This window comes from Leptodactylus fuscus, chromosome 4 (assembly GCF_031893055.1).
Source record: "Leptodactylus fuscus isolate aLepFus1 chromosome 4, aLepFus1.hap2, whole genome shotgun sequence".
NCBI lineage: Eukaryota > Metazoa > Chordata > Amphibia > Anura > Leptodactylidae > Leptodactylus > Leptodactylus fuscus.
This window is the reverse complement of record NC_134268.1, coordinates 217,269,657-217,296,140: the sequence shown is the minus strand read 5'-3', so window position 1 is coordinate 217,296,140 and position 26,484 is coordinate 217,269,657. Positions and strand designations below refer to the sequence as shown.

General features: G+C 34.0%; 1 protein-coding gene across 2 annotated transcripts in view; it reads right to left on the bottom strand.

The window, feature by feature from the left end:
- The window catches only part of LOC142199959 (scinderin-like), a 42,732-nt gene that overhangs the window by 11,100 nt on the left and 5,148 nt on the right, over positions 1-26,484 (bottom strand). For both annotated transcript variants that reach the window (XM_075269897.1, XM_075269896.1), the window contains exons 3-8: positions 25,044-25,205; positions 24,355-24,504; positions 18,441-18,533; positions 17,863-17,989; positions 15,458-15,546; positions 14,962-15,177 (exon numbers count right to left, since the gene is read on the bottom strand). In XM_075269897.1, the coding sequence (XP_075125998.1) occupies positions 14,962-15,177; positions 15,458-15,546; positions 17,863-17,989; positions 18,441-18,533; positions 24,355-24,504; positions 25,044-25,205 (837 nt within the window). The remainder of the gene's footprint in view (positions 1-14,961; positions 15,178-15,457; positions 15,547-17,862; positions 17,990-18,440; positions 18,534-24,354; positions 24,505-25,043; positions 25,206-26,484) is intronic.

Genomic DNA, 26,484 nt, shown 5'->3' with positions numbered 1-26,484 from the left:
ACATAGGAGTAGTATTATAGTAGTTATATTCTTGTACATAGGAGGTAGTATTATAGTAGTTATATTCTTGTACATAGGAGCAGTATTATAGTAGTTATTTTCTTGTACATGGGAGTAGTATTATAGTAGTTATATTCCTGTACATAGGAGCAGTATTATAGTAGTTATATTCTTGTACATAGGAGCAGTATTATAGTAGTTATATTCTTGTACATAGGAGGTAGTATTATAGTAGTTATATTCTTGTACATAGGAGTAGTATTATAGTAGTTATATTCTTGTACATAGGAGGTAGTATTATAGTAGTTATATTCTTGTACATAGGAGCAGTATTATAGTAGTTATATTCTTATACATAGGAGGTAGTATTATAGTAGTTATATTCTTGTACATAGGAGTAGTATTATAGTAGTTATATTCTTGTACATAGGAGTAGTATTATAGTAGTTATATTCTTGTACATAGGAGCAGTATTATAGTAGTTATATTCTTGTACATAGGAGCAGTATTATAGTAGTTATATTCTTGTACATAGGAGGTAGTATTATAGTAGTTATATTCTTGTACATAGGAGCAGTATTATAGTAGTTATATTCTTGTACATAGGAGGTAGTATTATAGTAGTTATATTATTGTACATAGGAGGTAGTATTATAGTAGTTATATTCTTGTACATAGGAGCAGTATTATAGTAGTTATATTCTTGTACATAGGAGCAGTATTATAGTAGTTATATTCTTGTATATAGGAGTAGTATTATAGTAGTTATATTCTTGTACATAGGAGCAGTATTATAGTAGTTATATTCCTGTACATAGGAGTAGTATTATAGTAGTTATATTCTTGTACATAGGAGCAGTATTATAGTAGTTATATTCTTGTACATGGGAGTAGTATTATAGTAGTTATATTCCTGTACATAGGAGCAGTATTATAGTAGTTATATTCTTGTACATAGGAGCAGTATTATAGTAGTTATATTCTTGTACATAGGAGGTAGTATTATAGTAGTTATATTCTTGTACATAGGAGTAGTATTATAGTAGTTATATTCTTGTACATAGGAGGTAGTATTATAGTAGTTATATTCTTGTACATAGGAGCAGTATTATAGTAGTTATATTCTTGTACATAGGAGGTAGTATTATAGTAGTTATATTCTTGTACATAGGAGTAGTATTATAGTAGTTATATTCTTGTACATAGGAGTAGCATTATAGTAGTTATATTCTTGTACATAGGAGCAGTATTATAGTAGTTATATTCTTGTACATAGGAGGAGTAGTATTATAGTAGTTATATTCTTGTATATAGGAGTAGTATTATAGTAGTTATATTCTTTTACATAGGAGCAGTATTATAGTAGTTATATTCCTGTACGTAGGAGTAGTATTATAGTAGTTATATTCTTGTACATAGGAGCAGTATTATAGTAGTTATATTCTTGTACATAGGAGTAGTATTATAGTAGTTATATTCTTGTACATAGGAGGTAATATTATAGTAGTTATATTCTTGTACATAGGAGCAGTATTATAGTAGTTATATTCTTGTACATAAGAGGTAGTATTATAGTAGTTATATTCTTGTACATAGGAGTGGTATTATAGTAGTTATATTCTTGTACATAGGAGCAGTATTATAGTAGTTATATTCTTGTACATAGGAGCAGTATTATAGTAGTTATATTCTTGTACATGGGAGTAGTATTATAGTAGTTATATTCTTGTACATAGGAGGTAGTATTATAGTAGTTATATTCCTGTACATAGGGGTAGTATTATAGTAGTTATATTCTTGTACATAGGAGCAGTATTATAGTAGTTATATTCTTGTACATAGGAGGTAGTATTATAGTAGTTATATTCTTGTACATAGGGGTAGTATTATAGTAGTTATATTCTTGTACATAGGAGTAGCATTATAGTAGTTATATTCTTGTACATAGGAGTAGTATTATAGTAGTTATATTCTTGTACATAGGAGTAGTAGTATAGTAGTTATATTCTTGTACATAGGAGTAGTATTATAGTAGTTATATTCTTGTACATAGGAGGTAGTATTATAGTAGTTATATTCTTGTACATAGGGGGTAGTATTATAGTAGTTATATTCTTGTACATAGGAGGTAGCATTATAGTAGTTATATTCTTGTACATAGGAGTAGTATTATAGTAGTTATATTCTTGTACATAGGAGTAGTACTATAGTAGTTATATTCTTGTACATAGGAGTAGTATTATAGTAGTTATATTCTTGTACATAGGAGCAGTATTATAGTAGTTATATTCTTGTACATAGGAGGTAGTATTATAGTAGTTATATTATTGTACATAGGAGGTAGTATTATAGTAGTTATATTCTTGTACATAGGAGGTAGTATTATAGTAGTTATATTCTTGTACATAGGAGCAGTATTATAGTAGTTATATTCTTGTACATAGGAGCAGTATTATAGTAGTTATATTCTTGTACATAGGAGCAGTATTATAGTAGTTATATTCTTGTATATAGGAGTAGTATTATAGTAGTTATATTTTTGTACATAGGAGCAGTATTATAGTAGTTATATTCCTGTACATAGGAGTAGTATTATAGTAGTTATATTCTTGTACATAGGAGCAGTATTATAGTAGTTATATTCTTGTACATGGGAGTAGTAATATAGTAGTTATATTCCTGTACATAGGAGCAGTATTATAGTAGTTATATTCTTGTACATAGGAGCAGTATTATAGTAGTTATATTCTTGTACATAGGAGGTAGTATTATAGTAGTTATATTCTTGTACATAGGAGTAGTATTATAGTAGTTATATTCTTGTACATAGGAGGTAGTATTATAGTAGTTATATTCTTGTACATAGGAGCTAGTATTATAGTAGTTATATTCTTGTACATAGGAGGTAGTATTATAGTAGTTATATTCTTGTACATAGGAGTAGTATTATAGTAGTTATATTCTTGTACATAGGAGTAGCATTATAGTAGTTATATTCTTGTACATAGGAGGTAGTATTATAGTAGTTATATTATTGTACATAGGAGGTAGTATTATAGTAGTTATATTCTTGTACATAGGAGGTAGTATTATAGTAGTTATATTCTTGTACATAGGAGCAGTATTATAGTAGTTATATTCTTGTACATAGGAGGTAGTATTATAGTAGTTATATTATTGTACATAGGAGGTAGTATTATAGTAGTTATATTCTTGTACATAGGAGGTAGTATTATAGTAGTTATATTCTTGTACATAGGAGCAGTATTATAGTAGTTATATTCTTGTACATAGGAGCAGTATTATAGTAGTTATATTCTTGTACATAGGAGGTAGTATTATAGTAGTTATATTCTTGTATATAGGAGTAGTATTATAGTAGTTATATTCTTGTACATAGGAGCAGTATTATAGTAGTTATATTCTTGTACATAGGAGGTAGTATTATAGTAGTTATATTATTGTACATAGGAGGTAGTATTATAGTAGTTATATTCTTGTACATAGGAGGTAGTATTATAGTAGTTATATTCTTGTACATAGGAGCAGTATTATAGTAGTTATATTCTTGTACATAGGAGGTAGTATTATAGTAGTTATATTATTGTACATAGGAGGTAGTATTATAGTAGTTATATTCTTGTACATAGGAGGTAGTATTATAGTAGTTATATTCTTGTACATAGGAGCAGTATTATAGTAGTTATATTCTTGTACATAGGAGCAGTATTATAGTAGTTATATTCTTGTACATAGGAGCAGTATTATAGTAGTTATATTCTTGTACATAGGAGGTAGTATTATAGTAGTTATATTCTTGTACATAGGAGTAGTATTATAGTAGTTATATTCCTGTACATAGGAGTAGTATTATAGTAGTTATATTCTTGTACATAGGAGGTAGTATTATAGTAGTTATATTCCTGTACATAGGAGTAGTATTATAGTAGTTATATTCTTGTACATAGGAGGTAGTATTATAGTAGTTATATTCTTATACATAGGAGCAGTATTATAGTAGTTATAGTCTTGTACATATGAGGTAGTATTATAGTAGTTATATTCTTGTACATAGGAGGTAGTATTATAGTAGTTATATTCTTGTACATAGGAGGTAGTATTATAGTAGTTATATTCTTATACATAGGAGCAGTATTATAGTAGTTATAGTCTTGTACATAGGAGGTAGTATTATAGTAGTTATATTCTTGTACATAGGAGTAGTATTATAGTAGTTATATTATTGTACATAGGAGTAGTATTATAGTAGTTATATTCTTGTACATAGGAGGTAGTATTATAGTAGTTATATTCTTGTACATAGGAGCAGTATTATAGTAGTTATTTTCTTGTACATGGGAGTAGTATTATAGTAGTTATATTCTTGTACATAGGAGCAGTATTATAGTAGTTATATTCTTGTACATAGGAGTAGTATTATAGTAGTTATATTCTTGTACATAGGAGGTAGTATTATAGTAGTTATATTCTTGTACATAGGAGCAGTATTATAGTAGTTATATTCTTATACATAGGAGGTAGTATTATAGTAGTTATATTCTTGTACATAGGAGTAGTATTATAGTAGTTATATTCTTGTACATAGGAGTAGTATTATAGTAGTTATATTCTTGTACATAGGAGCAGTATTATAGTAGTTATATTCTTGTACATAGGAGCAGTATTATAGTAGTTATATTCTTGTACATAGGAGGTAGTATTATAGTAGTTATATTCTTGTACATAGGAGCAGTATTATAGTAGTTATATTCTTGTACATAGGAGGTAGTATTATAGTAGTTATATTATTGTACATAGGAGGTAGTATTATAGTAGTTATATTCTTGTACATAGGAGCAGTATTATAGTAGTTATATTCTTGTACATAGGAGCAGTATTATAGTAGTTATATTCTTGTATATAGGAGTAGTATTATAGTAGTTATATTCTTGTACATAGGAGCAGTATTATAGTAGTTATATTCCTGTACATAGGAGTAGTATTATAGTAGTTATATTCTTGTACATAGGAGCAGTATTATAGTAGTTATATTCTTGTACATGGGAGTAGTATTATAGTAGTTATATTCCTGTACATAGGAGCAGTATTATAGTAGTTATATTCTTGTACATAGGAGCAGTATTATAGTAGTTATATTCTTGTACATAGGAGGTAGTATTATAGTAGTTATATTCTTGTACATAGGAGTAGTATTATAGTAGTTATATTCTTGTACATAGGAGGTAGTATTATAGTAGTTATATTCTTGTACATAGGAGCAGTATTATAGTAGTTATATTCTTGTACATAGGAGGTAGTATTATAGTAGTTATATTCTTGTACATAGGAGTAGTATTATAGTAGTTATATTCTTGTACATAGGAGTAGCATTATAGTAGTTATATTCTTGTACATAGGAGCAGTATTATAGTAGTTATATTCTTGTACATAGGAGGTAGTATTATAGTAGTTATATTCTTGTATATAGGAGTAGTATTATAGTAGTTATATTCTTTTACATAGGAGCAGTATTATAGTAGTTATATTCCTGTACGTAGGAGTAGTATTATAGTAGTTATATTCTTGTACATAGGAGCAGTATTATAGTAGTTATATTCTTGTACATAGGAGTAGTATTATAGTAGTTATATTCTTGTACATAGGAGGTAATATTATAGTAGTTATATTCTTGTACATAGGAGCAGTATTATAGTAGTTATATTCTTGTACATAAGAGGTAGTATTATAGTAGTTATATTCTTGTACATAGGAGTGGTATTATAGTAGTTATATTCTTGTACATAGGAGCAGTATTATAGTAGTTATATTCTTGTACATAGGAGCAGTATTATAGTAGTTATATTCTTGTACATGGGAGTAGTATTATAGTAGTTATATTCTTGTACATAGGAGGTAGTATTATAGTAGTTATATTCCTGTACATAGGGGTAGTATTATAGTAGTTATATTCTTGTACATAGGAGCAGTATTATAGTAGTTATATTCTTGTACATAGGAGGTAGTATTATAGTAGTTATATTCTTGTACATAGGGGGTAGTATTATAGTAGTTATATTCTTGTACATAGGAGTAGCATTATAGTAGTTATATTCTTGTACATAGGAGTAGTATTATAGTAGTTATATTCTTGTACATAGGAGTAGTAGTATAGTAGTTATATTCTTGTACATAGGAGTAGTATTATAGTAGTTATATTCTTGTACATAGGAGGTAGTATTATAGTAGTTATATTCTTGTACATAGGGGGTAGTATTATAGTAGTTATATTCTTGTACATAGGAGTAGCATTATAGTAGTTATATTCTTGTACATAGGAGTAGTATTATAGTAGTTATATTCTTGTACATAGGAGTAGTACTATAGTAGTTATATTCTTGTACATAGGAGTAGTATTATAGTAGTTATATTCTTGTACATAGGAGCAGTATTATAGTAGTTATATTCTTGTACATAGGAGGTAGTATTATAGTAGTTATATTATTGTACATAGGAGGTAGTATTATAGTAGTTATATTCTTGTACATAGGAGGTAGTATTATAGTAGTTATATTCTTGTACATAGGAGCAGTATTATAGTAGTTATATTCTTGTACATAGGAGCAGTATTATAGTAGTTATATTCTTGTACATAGGAGCAGTATTATAGTAGTTATATTCTTGTATATAGGAGTAGTATTATAGTAGTTATATTTTTGTACATAGGAGCAGTATTATAGTAGTTATATTCCTGTACATAGGAGTAGTATTATAGTAGTTATATTCTTGTACATAGGAGCAGTATTATAGTAGTTATATTCTTGTACATGGGAGTAGTAATATAGTAGTTATATTCCTGTACATAGGAGCAGTATTATAGTAGTTATATTCTTGTACATAGGAGCAGTATTATAGTAGTTATATTCTTGTACATAGGAGGTAGTATTATAGTAGTTATATTCTTGTACATAGGAGTAGTATTATAGTAGTTATATTCTTGTACATAGGAGGTAGTATTATAGTAGTTATATTCTTGTACATAGGAGCAGTATTATAGTAGTTATATTCTTGTACATAGGAGGTAGTATTATAGTAGTTATATTCTTGTACATAGGAGTAGTATTATAGTAGTTATATTCTTGTACATAGGAGTAGCATTATAGTAGTTATATTCTTGTACATAGGAGCAGTATTATAGTAGTTATATTCTTGTACATAGGAGCAGTATTATAGTAGTTATATTCTTGTACATAGGAGGTAGTATTATAGTAGTTATATTATTGTACATAGGAGGTAGTATTATAGTAGTTATATTCTTGTACATAGGAGGTAGTATTATAGTAGTTATATTCTTGTACATAGGAGCAGTATTATAGTAGTTATATTCTTGTACATAGGAGCAGTATTATAGTAGTTATATTCTTGTACATAGGAGCAGTATTATAGTAGTTATATTCTTGTACATAGGAGGTAGTATTATAGTAGTTATATTATTGTACATAGGAGGTAGTATTATAGTAGTTATATTCTTGTACATAGGAGGTAGTATTATAGTAGTTATATTCTTGTACATAGGAGCAGTATTATAGTAGTTATATTCTTGTACATAGGAGGTAGTATTATAGTAGTTATATTATTGTACATAGGAGGTAGTATTATAGTAGTTATATTCTTGTACATAGGAGGTAGTATTATAGTAGTTATATTCTTGTACATAGGAGCAGTATTATAGTAGTTATATTCTTGTACATAGGAGCAGTATTATAGTAGTTATATTCTTGTACATAGGAGGTAGTATTATAGTAGTTATATTCTTGTATATAGGAGTAGTATTATAGTAGTTATATTCTTGTACATAGGAGCAGTATTATAGTAGTTATATTCCTGTACATAGGAGTAGTATTATAGTAGTTATATTCTTGTACATAGGAGCAGTATTATAGTAGTTATATTCTTGTACATAGGAGTAGTATTATAGTAGTTATATTCTTGTACATAGGAGGTAATATTATAGTAGTTTTATTCTTGTACATAGGAGCAGTATTATAGTAGTTTTATTCTTGTACATAAGAGGTAGTATTATAGTAGTTATATTCTTGTACATAGGAGTGGTATTATAGTAGTTATATTCTTGTACATAGGAGCAGTATTATAGTAGTTATATTCTTGTACATAGGAGCAGTATTATAGTAGTTATATTCTTGTACATGGGAGTAGTATTATAGTAGTTATATTCTTGTACATAGGAGGTAGTATTATAGTAGTTATATTCCTGTACATAGGAGTAGTATTATAGTAGTTATATTCTTGTACATAGGAGCAGTATTATAGTAGTTATATTCTTGTACATAGGAGGTAGTATTATAGTAGTTATATTCTTGTACATAGGGGGTAGTATTATAGTAGTTATATTCTTGTACATAGGAGTAGCATTATAGTAGTTATATTCTTGTACATAGGAGTAGTATTATAGTAGTTATATTCTTGTACATAGGAGTAGTAGTATAGTAGTTATATTCTTGTACATAGGAGTAGTATTATAGTAGTTATATTCTTGTACATAGGAGGTAGTATTATAGTAGTTATATTCTTGTACATAGGGGGTAGTATTATAGTAGTTATATTCTTGTACATAGGAGTAGCATTATAGTAGTTATATTCTTGTACATAGGAGTAGTATTATAGTAGTTATATTCTTGTACATAGGAGTAGTACTATAGTAGTTATATTCTTGTACATAGGAGTAGTATTATAGTAGTTATATTCTTGTACATAGGAGCAGTATTATAGTAGTCATATTCTTGTACATAGGAGGTAGTATTATAGTAGTTATATTATTGTACATAGGAGGTAGTATTATAGTAGTTATATTTTTGTACATAGGAGGTAGTATTATAGTAGTTATATTCTTGTACATAGGAGCAGTATTATAGTAGTTATATTCTTGTACATAGGAGCAGTATTATAGTAGTTATATTCTTGTACATAGGAGCAGTATTATAGTAGTTATATTCTTGTATATAGGAGTAGTATTATAGTAGTTATATTCTTGTACATAGGAGCAGTATTATAGTAGTTATATTCCTGTACATAGGAGTAGTATTATAGTAGTTATATTCTTGTACATAGGAGCAGTATTATAGTAGTTATATTCTTGTACATGGGAGTAGTAATATAGTAGTTATATTCCTGTACATAGGAGCAGTATTATAGTAGTTATATTCTTGTACATAGGAGCAGTATTATAGTAGTTATATTCTTGTACATAGGAGGTAGTATTATAGTAGTTATATTCTTGTACATAGGAGTAGTATTATAGTAGTTATATTCTTGTACATAGGAGGTAGTATTATAGTAGTTATATTCTTGTACATAGGAGCAGTATTATAGTAGTTATATTCTTGTACATAGGAGGTAGTATTATAGTAGTTATATTCTTGTACATAGGAGTAGTATTATAGTAGTTATATTCTTGTACATAGGAGTAGCATTATAGTAGTTATATTCTTGTACATAGGAGCAGTATTATAGTAGTTATATTCTTGTACATAGGAGCAGTATTATAGTAGTTATATTCTTGTACATAGGAGGTAGTAATATAGTAGTTATATTATTGTACATAGGAGGTAGTATTATAGTAGTTATATTCTTGTACATAGGAGGTAGTATTATAGTAGTTATATTCTTGTACATAGGAGCAGTATTATAGTAGTTATATTCTTGTACATAGGAGCAGTATTATAGTAGTTATATTCTTGTACATAGGAGCAGTATTATAGTAGTTATATTCTTGTACATAGGAGGTAGTATTATAGTAGTTATATTCTTGTACATAGGAGCAGTATTATAGTAGTTATATTCTTGTACATAGGAGGTAGTATTATAGTAGTTATATTCTTGTACATAGGAGGTAGTATTATAGTAGTTATATTCTTGTACATAGGAGCAGTATTATAGTAGTTATATTCTTGTACATAGGAGGTAGTATTATAGTAGTTATATTATTGTACATAGGAGGTAGTATTATAGTAGTTATATTCTTGTACATAGGAGGTAGTATTATAGTAGTTATATTCTTGTACATAGGAGCAGTATTATAGTAGTTATATTCTTGTACATAGGAGCAGTATTATAGTAGTTATATTCTTGTACATAGGAGGTAGTATTATAGTAGTTATATTCTTGTATATAGGAGTAGTATTATAGTAGTTATATTCTTGTACATAGGAGCAGTATTATAGTAGTTATATTCTTGTACATAGGAGTAGTACTATAGTAGTTATATTCTTGTACATAGGAGGTAATATTATAGTAGTTATATTCTTGTACATAGGAGCAGTATTATAGTAGTTTTATTCTTGTACATAAGAGGTAGTATTATAGTAGTTATATTCTTGTACATAGGAGTGGTATTATAGTAGTTATATTCTTGTACATAGGAGCAGTATTATAGTAGTTATATTCTTGTACATAGGAGGTAGTATTATAGTAGTTATATTCTTGTACATAGGGGGTAGTATTATAGTAGTTATATTCTTGTACATAGGAGTAGCATTATAGTAGTTATATTCTTGTACATAGGAGTAGTATTATAGTAGTTATATTCTTGTACATAGGAGTAGTACTATAGTAGTTATATTCTTGTACATAGGAGCAGTATTATAGTAGTTATATTCTTGTATATAGGAGTAGTATTATAGTAGTTATATTCTTGTACATAGGAGTAGTATTATAGTAGTTATATTCTTGTACATAGGAGTAGTATTATAGTAGTTATATTCTTGTACATAGGAGTAGTATTATAGTAGTTATATTCTTGTACATAGGAGTAGTATTATAGTAGTTATATTCTTGTACATAGGAGGTAGTATTATAGTAGTTATATTCTTGTACATAGGAGTAGCATTATAGTAGTTATATTCTTGTACATAGGAGTAGTATTATAGCAGTTATATTCTTGTACATAGGAGTAGTAGTATAGTAGTTATATTCTTGTACATAGGAGCAGTATTATAGTAGTTATATTCTTGTACATAGGAGCAGTATTATAGTAGTTATATTCTTGTACATAGGAGTAGTATTATAGTAGTTATATTCTTGTACATAGGAGCAGTATTATAGTAGTTATATTCTTGTACATAGGAGCAGTATTATAGTAGTTATATTCTTGTACATAGGAGTAGTATTATAGTAGTTATATTCTTGTACATAGGAGCAGTATTATAGTAGTTATATTCCTGTACATAGGAGTAGTATTATAGTAGTTATATTCTTGTACATAGGAGCAGTATTATAGTAGTTATATTCTTGTACATGGGAGTAGTAATATAGTAGTTATATTCCTGTACATAGGAGCAGTATTATAGTAGTTATATTCTTGTACATAGGAGCAGTATTATAGTAGTTATATTCTTGTACATAGGAGGTAGTATTATAGTAGTTATATTCTTGTACATAGGAGGTAGTATTATAGTAGTTATATTCTTGTACATAGGAGCAGTATTATAGTAGTTATATTCTTGTACATAGGAGCAGTATTATAGTAGTTATATTCTTGTACATAGGAGGTAGTATTATAGTAGTTATATTCTTGTATATAGGAGTAGTATTATAGTAGTTATATTCTTGTACATAGGAGCAGTATTATAGTAGTTATATTCCTGTACATAGGAGTAGTATTATAGTAGTTATATTCTTGTACATAGGAGCAGTATTATAGTAGTTATATTCTTGTACATAGGAGTAGTATTATAGTAGTTATATTCTTGTACATAGGAGGTAATATTATAGTAGTTATATTCTTGTACATAGGAGCAGTATTATAGTAGTTTTATTCTTGTACATAAGAGGTAGTATTATAGTAGTTATATTCTTGTACATAGGAGTGGTATTATAGTAGTTATATTCTTGTACATAGGAGCAGTATTATAGTAGTTATATTCTTGTACATAGGAGGTAGTATTATAGTAGTTATATTCTTGTACATAGGGGGTAGTATTATAGTAGTTATATTCTTGTACATAGGAGTAGCATTATAGTAGTTATATTCTTGTACATAGGAGTAGTATTATAGTAGTTATATTCTTGTACATAGGAGTAGTACTATAGTAGTTATATTCTTGTACATAGGAGCAGTATTATAGTAGTTATATTCTTGTATATAGGAGTAGTATTATAGTAGTTATATTCTTGTACATAGGAGTAGTATTATAGTAGTTATATTCTTGTACATAGGAGTAGTATTATAGTAGTTATATTCTTGTACATAGGAGTAGTATTATAGTAGTTATATTCTTGTACATAGGAGGTAGTATTATAGTAGTTATATTCTTGTACATAGGAGTAGTATTATAGTAGTTATATTCTTGTACATAGGAGGTAGTATTATAGTAGTTATATTCTTGTACATAGGAGTAGCATTATAGTAGTTATATTCTTGTACATAGGAGTAGTATTATAGTAGTTATATTCTTGTACATAGGAGTAGTAGTATAGTAGTTATATTCTTGTACATAGGAGCAGTATTATAGTAGTTATATTCTTGTACATAGGAGCAGTATTATAGTAGTTATATTCTTGTACATAGGAGTAGTATTATAGTAGTTATATTCTTGTACATAGGAGCAGTATTATAGTAGTTATATTCTTGTACATAGTAGTAGTATTATAGTAGTTATATTCTTGTACATAGTAGTAGTATTATAGTAGTTATATTCTTGTACATAGGAGTGGTATTATAGTAGTTATATTCTTGTACATAGGAGGCAGTATTATAGTAGTTATATTCTTGTACATAGGAGCAGTATTATAGTAGTTATATTCTTGTACATAGGAGTAGTATTATAGTAGTTATATTCTTGTACATAGGGAGGCAGTATTATAGTAGTTATATTCTTGTACATAGGAGTAGTATTATAGTAGTTAGTTATATTCTTGTACATAGGAGGTAGTATTATAGTCAGTGGCGTAACTACCACCATAGCAGCGGTAGCAGCTGCCACAGGGCCCGGGACATCAGGTGCCCGGTGACAGCTGCTACCGCTGCTATCATTATTCTCGGAGGTCTTTTCGGACCCCCGAGTATAATGATCGGGGCCCCCTGTTGGTGGAATACTTTCCACCAACAGGGGGCCCCGAAGCTGCAGCAACGGCTGAGACACAGGAGCTGCAGGTCTGGCTCCTCTCAGCGCTTCAGGACGCTCCCCCTCTCTCCCCCCTCCCTTTCTCTGCTGTCCTCTGCCCACCAATGAGAGGAGGAGGCGGGGCTTATCCCTGCCGAGCTCCTGCCGTCCGTCCTGCACTGAAGAGGAAGAAAGGAAGAAGGAAAGTGAAACTAAAGCTACACAGGTACGTACTGGGGTTACTTATTAATATCAGGCATATGGGGGGATTACTTGTGTTTTAGTAACTCCATGTGCCTCATATTAATAGCAGTTAACCCCATCATCTCCCTCACATTACCCCTGCGTGCCTCACCATAAGAGTTACTGATATGTGAGACATATGGGGGTAATAATAATGAAGATACTTTATTATTACCTCCATGTCTCTCACATATCAGTAACTCTTATGGTGAGGCACACAGGGTTAATGTGAGGGAGATGATGGGGTTAACTGCTATTAATATGAGGCACATGGAGTTACTAAATTGTAATGCACAGGGCCAGATTTTTTATCCACAATTTGTCCTGGTATAGCGGTCAGCGGGTGACGTGACAGTATTTAGTCCTGTAGGGGCCACTATTGGGTATAATACTGTGTGCAGGGGCCACTATGGAACATAATAGAGCGCGCAGGAATGCATAGGAGGGACTCGTTCGAGATCTTCGGTGTCGGGGGGGGCCCCCATGTCAAAAGTTCGCCACGGGGCCCCGCCATTCCTAGTTACGCCACTGATTATAGTAGTTATATTCTTGTACATAGGAGTAGTATTATAGTAGTTATATTCTTGTACATAGGAGGTAGTATTATAGTAGTTATATTCTTGTACATAGGAGTAGTATTATAGTAGTTATATTCTTGTACATAGGAGGTAGTATTATAGTAGTTATATTCTTGTACATAGGAGTAGTATTATAGTAGTTATATTCTTGTACATAGGAGGTAGTATTATAGTAGTTATATTCTTGTACATAGGAGGTAGTATTATAGTAGTTATATTCTTGTACATAGGAATAGTATTATAGTAGTTATATTCTTGTACATAGGAGTAGTATTATAGTAGTTATATTCTTGTGCATAGGAGGTAGTATTATAGTAGTTATATTCTTGTACATAGGAGCAGTATTATAGTAGTTATATTCTTGTACATAGGAGCAGTATTATAGTAGTTATATTCTTGTACATAGGAGCAGTATTATAGTAGTTATATTCTTGTACATAGGAGCAGTATTATAGTAGTTATATTCTTGTACGTAGGAGCAGTATTATAGTAGTTATATTCTTGTACATAGGAGTAGTATTATAGTAGTTATATTCTTGTACATAGGAGGTAGTATTATAGTAGTTATATTCTTGTACATAGGAGTAGTATTATAGTAGTTATATTCTTGTACATAGGAGGTAGTATTATAGTAGTTATATTCTTGTACATAGGAGTAGTATTATAGTAGTTATATTCTTGTGCATAGGAGGTAGTATTATAGTAGTTATATTCTTGTACATAGGAGCAGTATTATAGTAGTTATATTCTTGTACATAGGAGGTAGTATTATAGTAGTTGTATTCTTGTACATAGGAGTAGTATTATAGTAGTTATATTCTTGTACATAGGAGCAGCATTATAGTAGTTATATTCTTGTACTTAGGAGTAGTATTATAGTAGTTATATTCTTGTACATAGGAGTAGTAGTATAGTAGTTATATTCTTGTACATAGGAGTAGTATTATAGTTATTTTATATAAAGTGCAATATTTTTGTTGTATAATCTTACAAAAACAAAACAAAAGGAATTTCCACTCCACCTCTACTTTTCCTGATCCATCGTCCATCATGTTATACTGCGCTGCCATTTTTGGAGAGTCGTGAAGTAATTTCGCATCGAATGCACTTTGCTTGATATTTGCTATTTTTCCTTTGGTGACCACTTTCCCAAAACCTTGACTTTCCTCTTTATCCTTCCAGTCATTGAAATACTGTTTGAATGTTGGGGTCTCGCCCCCCTCTGGCAGGACTACAATCTATAAGAAAAGAATTTAGAGGTCATAATAGGGTTAAAGAGAACAGTAACAATATCCACACTAGGAAAGGGACATCGATCTATCAGGTGCTTTTTACTACTGCTAGCGATGTGGGGTCTATAGAGAATTATCGCCCTATATACACTGGCCCTATATACGCTTACCTCATTATATATGAGGTGCACCCTGTGCCAGTGATGGGGCTATAGGTTCTTCTATGGTCGGCTCCTATATTTGGATTCTGATTGCTTTATGTACCTGGCCGCTTCGAGGTTTGTACCTGAGTGTTGGCAGCGTAATTCATCTTCTTCAGATAATCTTCTGCCGTCTTCAGAGCCGTCTTTTTCTCTTCTTTATTTGATTTTTTGCCTAAATATATAGATTTAATAAAGTTTTATGTATGAACTCAATTTTAGATACTTTGTGTTTCGATCCTTTTGCCATTTTCTATAATCTGGATTCCATTCCTAGTCAGTGACCCTGCACATAGCCAGTCCTGCTCTCAGCTGATACTTTGTATCCAGTCTAGACAATGCTCTGTGAGTTCCTCAGCCTCAGCAATGCTTCTCAACCCCTCAGACTTTGAAAAATATATTTTGCTTGAAAAAATTATTTTTACCCACAAAATCGATGTGTTTATGTCTTTTTGGTGCAGATTTTGAATGTACAGCTGAGAATGTTAAATAAATTTGTTTCACTTGTAAAATGAGAAAACCTCAGAAAAAGCTACATGCAATTTTTTCTGGTGCAGTTTTGTTGAATTTTTTATTGCACCAAAACTGCACCATGTGAATGCACCCTAAAAGATACACCATCCTAAACAGCCCATTAAACCAGCACATATCACTACCATCACTACATACTATAATCCTTGTCAATAACCCAATACACAGTATACAGCTCCTCAGTGTGGGTCAGCACGGTATACTGCTCCCTTAGTTCTCCACCCCCACACACAGTATAATGCTCCCACGAGGCCCCACACCCTTTATAATGTTTAATACTGGCCCGACAAACACTATAAAGCTTCCCAATAGTTATCATTACTGTAATGCCCCCCAGTGGTCCCACAAACACTTTATAATACCCCCAGTGGCCCCCAGATACTTTATAATGCCCCTCAGTGGCCCCCAAGATACTTTATAATTAGAGATGAGCGAACAGTAAAATATTCAATATTCGATATTCATTTCGAATAGCCGCTCAATATTTGACTATTCGAACGAATATTGAAACCCATTATAGTCTATGGGGAATAAATGCATGTTTCAGGGGATCCCACCATTCGACTCAGAAGAGTCACCAAGTCCACTATGACACCCCAGGAAATGATGCCAACACCTCTAAAATGCAACTGGGACAGCAGGGGAAGCATGTCTGGGGGCATCTAACAAGCCCAAGTCACTGTATTACTTCGGCATCCCTGTCATCTTGCGATATGCGGGAGCTGACTTTTTCCCATAGGAATGCATTGACCAGTGTTGATTGGCCGAATGCCACACAGAGTACAGCATTTGGCCAATCAACGCTGGTTCTGCCGGAGGCTCGTCTGTGAGGAGGCGGAGTCTAATATCGGACCAGAATGGAGACTGCTGTGGACCGATTTTAGACTCCGCCTCCTCTGGCAGAACCAGCGTTGATTAGCTGAATGCAGTACTCTGTATGGCATTCAGCCAATCAACGCCAGTCAATGCATTCCTATGCCGAGATGTAGCAGTGTTGACCGTGTGTTCAGCTCGGCTACTCTGAAGATGCAGGCGAGCTGAGCGCATGGCCAGCACTGCTACACCGGAGATGTAGCAGTGCTGAGTGTGCACTGAGCTCTGCTACACCCGAGATGCAGCAGGCTGAGTGCGCAGCAGGGTTCAACGCAAACTCAGCACTGCTACATCTGAGATTGGACCACAATGGAAACTGCTGTTGATCGATCTTAAACTCCGCCTCCTCCAGCAGAACCAGCGTTGAATGGCCAAATGCTGTACTCTATATGGCATTCGGCCAATCAACGCTGGTCAATGTATTCCTATGGGAAAAAGTCAGCTCCCGCATATCGCAAGCTGACAGGGATCCCGACCAGATAGAGCCCCAAAGAGCTGGGTGAGTGACATTCCCCCCTAAATAAAGGTAACCCCTAGCTATCCCTGCCTGTACATCTGTCCCTGTCTCACAGTCACATAGTTCACAGTCCCAAATTAATCGAATGTTAAATCCACCATTCGTCTAAATTGGAGGTCACCTGATTTAGCCAGCCAATTACTTTTTCCGATTTTTTTTCCGATGCCTCCGTTGTTGTAGTTCCTGTCCCACCTCCCCTGCACAGATATTGGTGCCAAAAAAGCGCCAGGGATGTTGGGAGGGGATACAAATTTTTACTGTGTTTACCTCGTGGTGTTTGATTCCAATTGAATACCTCAAACGGCCTGATATTCGATTGAACAGTGTTCGCTTATCTCTATTTATAATGTCTCCCCAGTGGCCCCCGAGATACTTTGTAATGCCCCCAGTGGCCCCCAGAGTTGTACTAAACCCAGTGCTGATCTTTCCTCTGTGGTTTTGTTGCGCTCTGGTTGGGGATCGCTGGTCTAGACTGATACTTTATAGCCACATGTCTATCTATCTTCAGTCTCTATCCCTGTATCTGCATTATATGTTGATATAATATTATTATTATTATTATTATTTTACCTTTCCAGACAAAGATCTTGTCCCCGCCGTACAGGATAAAACACTCCTCGGTCAGCAGCATGGACATGGAGAATGGGCTCTCCTCCGACACTGTCGTTATCTCCATGGACCCGCTCTCGTCTGAGACCTGTGTTATAAGTGACATATACTTCATATCTATGACTATATAATAACTTTCTATAGGCTCACCTGAACTCCTATGTGTTACAGACTACAAACAGTCCTGCAGTGTAGTCTGACCCTGCAGTCACGTCTGTCCTCGGAATCCTCTGATCTTCACACTGCAGATGGTAGCAGAGGAGAGAGCAGCACATGACAGCAGGAGCCAACAGCACAGGATATGTAGTCTGTAATCATGGAGACACATAGCTCTGCAGAGGAGCTGCAAACACAAGACGGTATTCAACACTACTTGTGTTAGATGAATTGGAGCTCCTGAAGTATCCCCAACACCACCTGAGTGTCTGCGGCAGAGAGGATGCTGGGAGGGATGTATACAACTATTGGGAGTGATCCTGAACCTATATAATACAGACCGCACAAGACTTCTATATACAGATGGTTTCCTTCAATCTCACCATGTGCAGTTTTGCCTTCGCTCTGTTTGTAACATCAGCAACTTGGTCGGTGTCTTCATCTCCTTCTGGCAACTTGGGCTTTGGGCCTAAAATCTTTAAGGAATATAATTTGTAGGTTAGTCGTCCCCTTTCCTGGAGATCCCCAATACACTTTATAGAAGTTGTAGTTATGCACAGACTGGAAATCACAACTGTAAATCACTACAGAGCACAAAGAATACAGTATATATACAACCCGCACAATGCTGCCAACACAATAATAGCAGCACCTTCCATTATGTGTCATCTCCTACAGTCACACCCAGAGCTGGACTCAACATTCTGCTAAATACTTCTATCAATCTGTACAAAATGCCAGTCCTAATATATCTGATCCAGTGACTGTAAAAGCAGAATAGTGAGCGCAGCTCTGGAGTATAATACAGGATAAGTAATGTAATGTATGTATACAGTGACTGTACCAGCAGAATAGTGAGCACAGCTCTGGAGTATAATACAGGATAAGTAATGTAATGTATGTACACAGTGACTGCACCAGCAGAATAGTGAGCGCAGCTCTGGAGTATAATACAGGATAAGTAATGTAATGTATGTACACAGTGACTGTACCAGCAGAATAGTGAGCGCAGCTCTGGGGTATAATACAGGATAAGTAATGTAATGTATGTACACAGTGACTGCACCAGCAGAATAGTGAGCGCAGCTCTGGAGTATAATACAGGATAAGTAATGTAATGTATGTACACAGTGACTGCACCAGCAGAATAGTGAGCGCAGCTCTGGGGTATAATACAGGATAAGTAATGTAATGTATGTACACAGTGACTGTACCAGCAGAATAGTGAGTGCAGCTCTGGAGTATAATACAGGATAAGTAATGTAATGTATGTACACAGTGACTGCACCAGCAGAATAGTGAGCGCAGCTCTGGAGTATAATACAGGATAAGTAATGTAATGTATGTACACAGTGACTGCACCAGCAAAATAGTGAGCGCAGCTCTGGAGTATAATACAGGATAAGTAATGTAATGTATGTACACAGTGACTGTACCAGCAGAATAGTGAGCGCAGCTCTGGAGTATAATACAGGATAAGTAATGTAATGTATGTACACAGTGACTGTACCAGCAGAATAGTGAACGCAGCTCTGGAGTATAATACAGGATAAGTAATGTAATGTATGTACACAGTGACTGCACCAGCAAAATAGTGAGCGCATCTCTGGAGTATAATACAGGATAAGTAATGTAATGTATGTACACAGTGACTGTACCAGCAGAATAGTGAGCGCAGCTCTGGAGTATAATACAGGATAAGTAATGTAATGTATGTACACAGTGACTGTACCAGCAGAATAGTGAGCGCAGCTCTGGAGTATAATACAGGATAAGTAATGTAATGTATGTACACAGTGACTGCACCAGCAGAATAGTGAGCGCAGCTCTGGAGTATAATACAGGATAAGTAATGTAATGTATGTGCACAGTGACTGTACCAGCAGAATAGTGAGTGCAGCTCTGGAGTATAATACAGGATAAGTAATGTAATGTATGTACACAGTGACTGTACCAGCAGAATAGTGAGCGCAGCTCTGGAGTATAATACAGGATAAGTAATGTAATGTATGTACACAGTGACTGCACCAGCAGAATAGTGAGCGCAGCTATGGAGTATAATACAGGATAAGTAATGTAATGTATGTGCACAGTGACTGTACCAGCAGAATAGTGAGTGCAGCTCTGGAGTATAATACAGGATAAGTAATGTAATGTATGTACACAGTGACTGTACCAGCAGAATAGTGAGCACAGCTCTGGAGTATAATACAGGATAAGTAATGTAATGTATGTACACAGTGACTGCACGAGCAGAATAGTGAGCGCAGCTCTGGAGTATAATACAGGATAAGTAATGTAATGTATGTACACAGTGACTGTACCAGCAGAATAGTGAGTGCAGCTCTGGAGTATAATACAGGATAAGTAATGTCATGTATGTACACAGTGACTCCACCAGCAGAATAGTGAGCACAGCTCTGGAGTATAATACAGGATAAGTAATGTAATGTATGTACACAGTGACTGTACCAGCAGAATAGTGAGCGCAGCTCTGGAGTATAATACAGGATAAGTAATGTAATGTATGTACACAGTGACTGCACCAGCAGAATAGTGAGCGCAGCTCTGGAGTATAATACAGGATAAGTAATGTCATGTATGTGCACAGTGACTGCACCAGCAAAATAGTGAGCGCATCTCTGGAGTATAATACAGAATAAGTAATGTAATGTATGTACACAGTGACTGTACCAGCAGAATAGTGAGCGCAGCTCTGGAGTATAATACAGGATAAGTAATGTCATGTATGTACACAGTGACTCCACCAGCAGAATAGTGAGCGCAGCTCTGGAGTATAATACAGGATAAGTAATGTCATGTATGTGCACAGTGACTGCACCAGCAAAATAGTGAACGCATCTCTGGAGTATAATACAGAATAAGTAATGTAATGTATGTACACAGTGACTGTACCAGCAGAATAGTGAGCGCAGCTCTGGAGTATAATACAGGATAAGTAATGTAATGTATGTACACAGTGACTACACCAGCAGAATAGTGAGCGCAGCTCTGGAGTATAATACAGGATAAGTAATGTAATGTATGTACACAGTGACTCCACCAGCAGAATAGTGAGCGCAGCTCTGGAGTATAATACAGGATAAGTAATATAATGTATGTACACAGTGACTGTACCAGCAGAATAGTGAGCACAGCTCTGGAGTATAATACAGGATAAGTAATGTAATGTATGTACACAGTGACTGTACCAGCAGAATAGTGAGCGCAGCGCTGGAGTATAATACAGGATAAGTAATGTAATGTATGTACACAGTGACTGTACCAGCAGAATAGTGAGCGAAGCTCTGGAGTATAATACAGGATAAGTAATGTAATGTATGTACACAGTGACTCCACCAGCAGAATAGTGAGCGCAGCTCTGGAGTATAATACAGGATAAGTAATGTAATGTATGTACACAGTGACTGTACCAGCAGAATAGTGAGTGCAGCTCTGGAGTATAATACAGGATAAGTAATGTCATGTATGTACACAGTGACTGCACCAGCAGAATAGTGAGTGCAGCTCTGGAGTATAATACAGGATAAGTAATGTAATGTATGTACACAGTGACTCCACCATCAGAATAGTGAGCGCAGCTCTGGAGTATAATACAGGATAAGTAATGTAATGTATGTACACAGTGACTGTACCAGCAGAATAGTGAGCGCAGCTCTGGAGCTTAATACAGGATAAGTAATGTAATGTATGTACACAGTGACTGTACCAGCAGAATAGTGAGCGCAGCTCTGGAGTATAATACAGGATAAGTAATGTAATGTATGTACACAGTGACTGTACCAGCAGAATAGTGAGCGCAGCTCTGGAGTATAATACAGGATAAGTAATGTAATGTATGTACACAGTGACTGTACCAGCAGAATAGTGAGCGCAGCTCTGGAGTATAATACAGGATAAGTAATATAATGTATGTACACAGTGACTGCACCAGCAGAATAGTGAGTGCAGCTCTGGAGCATAATACAGGATAAGTAATGTAATGTATGTACACAGTGACTGCACCAGCAGAATAGTGAGCGCAGCTCTGGAGCATAATACAGGATATGTAATGTAATGTATGTACACAGTGACTGTACCAGCAGAATAGTGAGCGCAGCTCTGGAGTATAATACAGGATAAGTAATGTAATGTATGTACACAGTGACTGCACCAGCAGAATAGTGAGCGCAGCTCTGGAGTATAATACAGGATAAGTAATGTAATGTATGTACACAGTGACTGCACCAGCAGAATAGTGAGCACAGCTCTGGAGTATAATACAGGATAAGTACTGTAATGTATGTACACAGTGACTGTACCAGCAGAATAGTGAGCGCAGATCTGGAGTATAATACAGGATAAGTAATGTAATGTATGTACATAGTGACTGTACCAGCAGAATAGTGAGCGCAGCTCTGGAGTATAATACAGGATAAGTAATGTAATGTATGTACACAGTGACTGCACCAGCAGAATAGTGAGCGCAGCTCTGGAGTATAATACAGGATAAGTAATGTAATGTATGTACACAGTGACTGTACCAGCAGAATAGTGAGCGCAGATCTGGAGTATAATACAGGATAAGTAATGTAATGTATGTACATAGTGACTGTACCAGCAGAATAGTGAGCGCAGCTCTGGAGCATAATACAGGATAAGTAATGTAATGTATGTACACAGTGACTACACCAGCAGAATAGTGAGCGCAGCTCTGGAGTATAATACAGGATAAGTAATGTAATGTATGTACACAGTGACTGCACCAGCAGAATAGTGAGCACAGCTCTGGAGTATAATACAGGATAAGTAATGTAATGTAATGTACACAGTGACTGTACCAGCAGAATAGTGAGCACAGCTCTGGAGTATAATACAGGATAAGTAATGTAATGTATGTGCACAGTGACTGTACCAGCAGAATAGTGAGTGCAGCTCTGGAGTATAATACAGGATAAGTAATGTAATGTATGTACACAGTGACTGTACCAGCAGAATAGTGAACGCAGCTCTGGAGTATAATACAAGATAAGTAATGTAATGTATGTACACAGTGACTGCACCAGCAGAATAGTGAGCGCAGCTCTGGAGTATAATACAGGATAAGTAATGTAATGTATGTACACAGTGACTGTACCAGCAGAATAGTGAGTGCAGCTCTGGAGTATAATACAGGATAAGTAATGTCATGTATGTACACAGTGACTCCACCAGCAGAATAGTGAGCACAGCTCTGGAGTATAATACAGGATAAGTAATGTAATGTATGTACACAGTGACTGTACCAGCAGAATAGTGAGCGCAGCTCTGGAGTATAATACAGGATAAGTAATGTAATGTATGTACACAGTGACTGCACCAGCAGAATAGTGAGCGCAGCTCTGGAGTATAATACGGGATAAGTAATGTAATGTATGTACACAGTGACTGTACCAGCAAAATAGTGAGCGCATCTCTGGAGTATAATACAGAATAAGTAATGTAATGTATGTACACAGTGACTGTACCAGCAGAATAGTGAGCGCAGCTCTGGAGTATAATACAGGATAAGTAATGTAATGTATGTACACAGTGACTGCACCAGCAGAATAGTGAGCGCAGCTCTGGAGTATAATACAGGATAAGTAATGTAATGTATGTACACAGTGACTGCACCAGCAGAATAGTGAGCGCAGCTCTGGAGTATAATAAAGGATAAGTAATGTAATGTATGTACACAGTGACTGCACCAGCAGAATAGTGAGCGCAGCTCTGGAGTATAATACAGGATAAGTAATGTAATGTATGTACACAGTGACTGCACCAGCAGAATAGTGAGCACAGCTCTGGAGTATAATACAGGATAAGTAATGTAATGTAATGTACACAGTGACTGTACCAGCAGAATAGTGAGCGCAGCTCTGGAGTATAATACAGGATAAGTAATGTAATGTATGTACACAGTGACTGTACCAGCAGAATAGTGAGCGCAGCTCTGGAGTATAATACAGGATAAGTAATGTAATGTATGTACACAGTGACTGTACCAGCAGAATAGTGAGCGCAGCTCTGGAGTATAATACAGGATAAGTAATGTAATGTATGTACACAGTGACTGCACCAGCAGAATAGTGAGCGCAGCTCTGGAGTATAATACAGGATAAGTAATGTAATGTATGTACACAGTGACTGCACCAGCAGAATAGTGAGCGCAGCTCTGGAGAATAATCCAGGATACATCATCATCAGATAATACAATAAGTAGGGCGTGTGCTCAATATTCTCAGCTCCAGTTATTGCAGATTGTTCTAGTATTACCTTTATGAGATCTCCGGGCTCACTTCCATCTTCCACCACAATCAGTTTCGCTCTTCCTTTTCGTTCATTGCTACGAATGCCATTGGCGAGCTGTGAGGCTTTTGTTCGCTCATACTTGTTGCATTTCTCTCCGCACCATTGATAAATTTCCTATGGAAGACATTTAAGCCAAGTAAGTTTATTTATTAATTCATTAATTTATTTATTTGTTAGAGGGGTTTTGTAGGATTATAAATAAAGTTCTCAGTTTTTACTGGTGCAGCAGAATCTTATCCATGTGGCTGTGTCTGGTATTGCAACATGAATTTCTGCCATGACCAACTTCTGATATTGTAATTCTTACACAATTCCCTTTCCATTACTGTAATTTGTATTTCCTATGTAAAGCATTTCTTTAAGTGATAGAAAAACCTCCTTATGATATCCTCGAGTAATAAGGAAATTCCTGTGATATTTACAAGGTTACTACAAGAATCTGAACTTCCTGAAAGTCAGTTATGTCAAAGTACAATTCCTAACATAATTAATCTGCAATTTAACACCCTTGTCCCCAATAAAACAAGACAAGGAATAAATTCTACAGATGTGTGAACTGAAAGTCTAATTTGGAGTTAATGTGCAGCCGCCGAGAGATGCCGAGATATCAGGGTGCACATCAGATAGACTGGAAAGCGTCACTGCAAACTCACCGCTCCAACATCAATGATAAAGCAATCTCCAGTGTTAAAGCTCGACCAGCTGAATGGGACCTCCATAGCCCTGACCACTCGCCTGCCCTTTATGTGTAGAATCTGTCGCGCAGTGAGGTCATTGGTCACCGCATGTACGAAACCGGAGGCCACTCCACCAGCCTGAGGAAGACATGTTATATATTATAGCTAGATGCACAAATGTACCCTCATACAGAGAGGACGGTATTATAGTAGTTATATTCTTGTATATAGGAGGTAGTATTATAGTAGTTATATTCTTGTACATAGGAGTAGTATTATAGTAGTTATATCCTTGTACATAGGAGCAGTATTATAGTAGTTATATTCTTGTACATAGCAGCAGTATTATAGTAGTTATATTCTTGTACATAGGAGCAGTATTATAGTAGTTATATTCTTGTACATAGGAGCAGTATTATAGTAGTTATATTTTTGTACATAGGAGCAATATTATAGTAGTTATATTCTTGTACATAGGAGCAGTATTATAGTAGTTATATTCTTGTACATAGGAGTAGTATTATAGTAGTTATATTCTTGTACATAGGAGTAGTATTATAGTAGTTATATTCTTGTACATAGGAGCAGTATTATAGTAGTTATATTCTTGTACATAGGAGCAGTATTATAGTAGTTATATTCTTGTACATAGGAGCAGTATTATAGTAGTTATATTCTTGTACATAGGAGCAGTATTATAGTAGTTATATTCTTGTACATAGGAGCAGTATTATAGTAGTTATATTCTTGTACATAGGAGCAGTATTATAGTAGTTATATTCTTGTACATAGGAGCAGTATTATAGTAGTTATATTCTTGTACATAGGAGCAGTATTATAGTAGTTATATTCTTGTACATAGGAGCAGTATTATAGTAGTTATATTCTTGTACATAGGAGCAGTATTATAGTAGTTATATTTTTGTACATAGGAGCAATATTATAGTAGTTATATTCTTGTACATAGGAGCAGTATTATAGTAGTTATACTCTTGTACATAGGAGTAGTATTATAGTAGTTATATTCTTGTACATAGGGGGCAGTATTATAGTAGTTATATTCTTGTACATAGGATTAGTATTATAGTAGTTATATTCTTGTACATAGGAGAAGTATTATAGTAGTTATATTCTTGTACATAGGAGCAGTATTATAGTAGTTATACTCTTGTACATAGGAGTAGTATTATAGTAGTTATATTCTTGTACATAGGGGGCAGTATTATAGTAGTTATATTCTTGTACATAGGATTAGTATTATAGTAGTTATATTCTTGTACATAGGGGGCAGTATTATAATAGTTATATTCTTGTACATAGGAGAAGTATTATAGTAGTTATATTCTTGTACATAGGGGGCAGTATTATAGTAGTTATATTCTTGTACATAGGGGGCAGTATTATAGTAGTTATATTC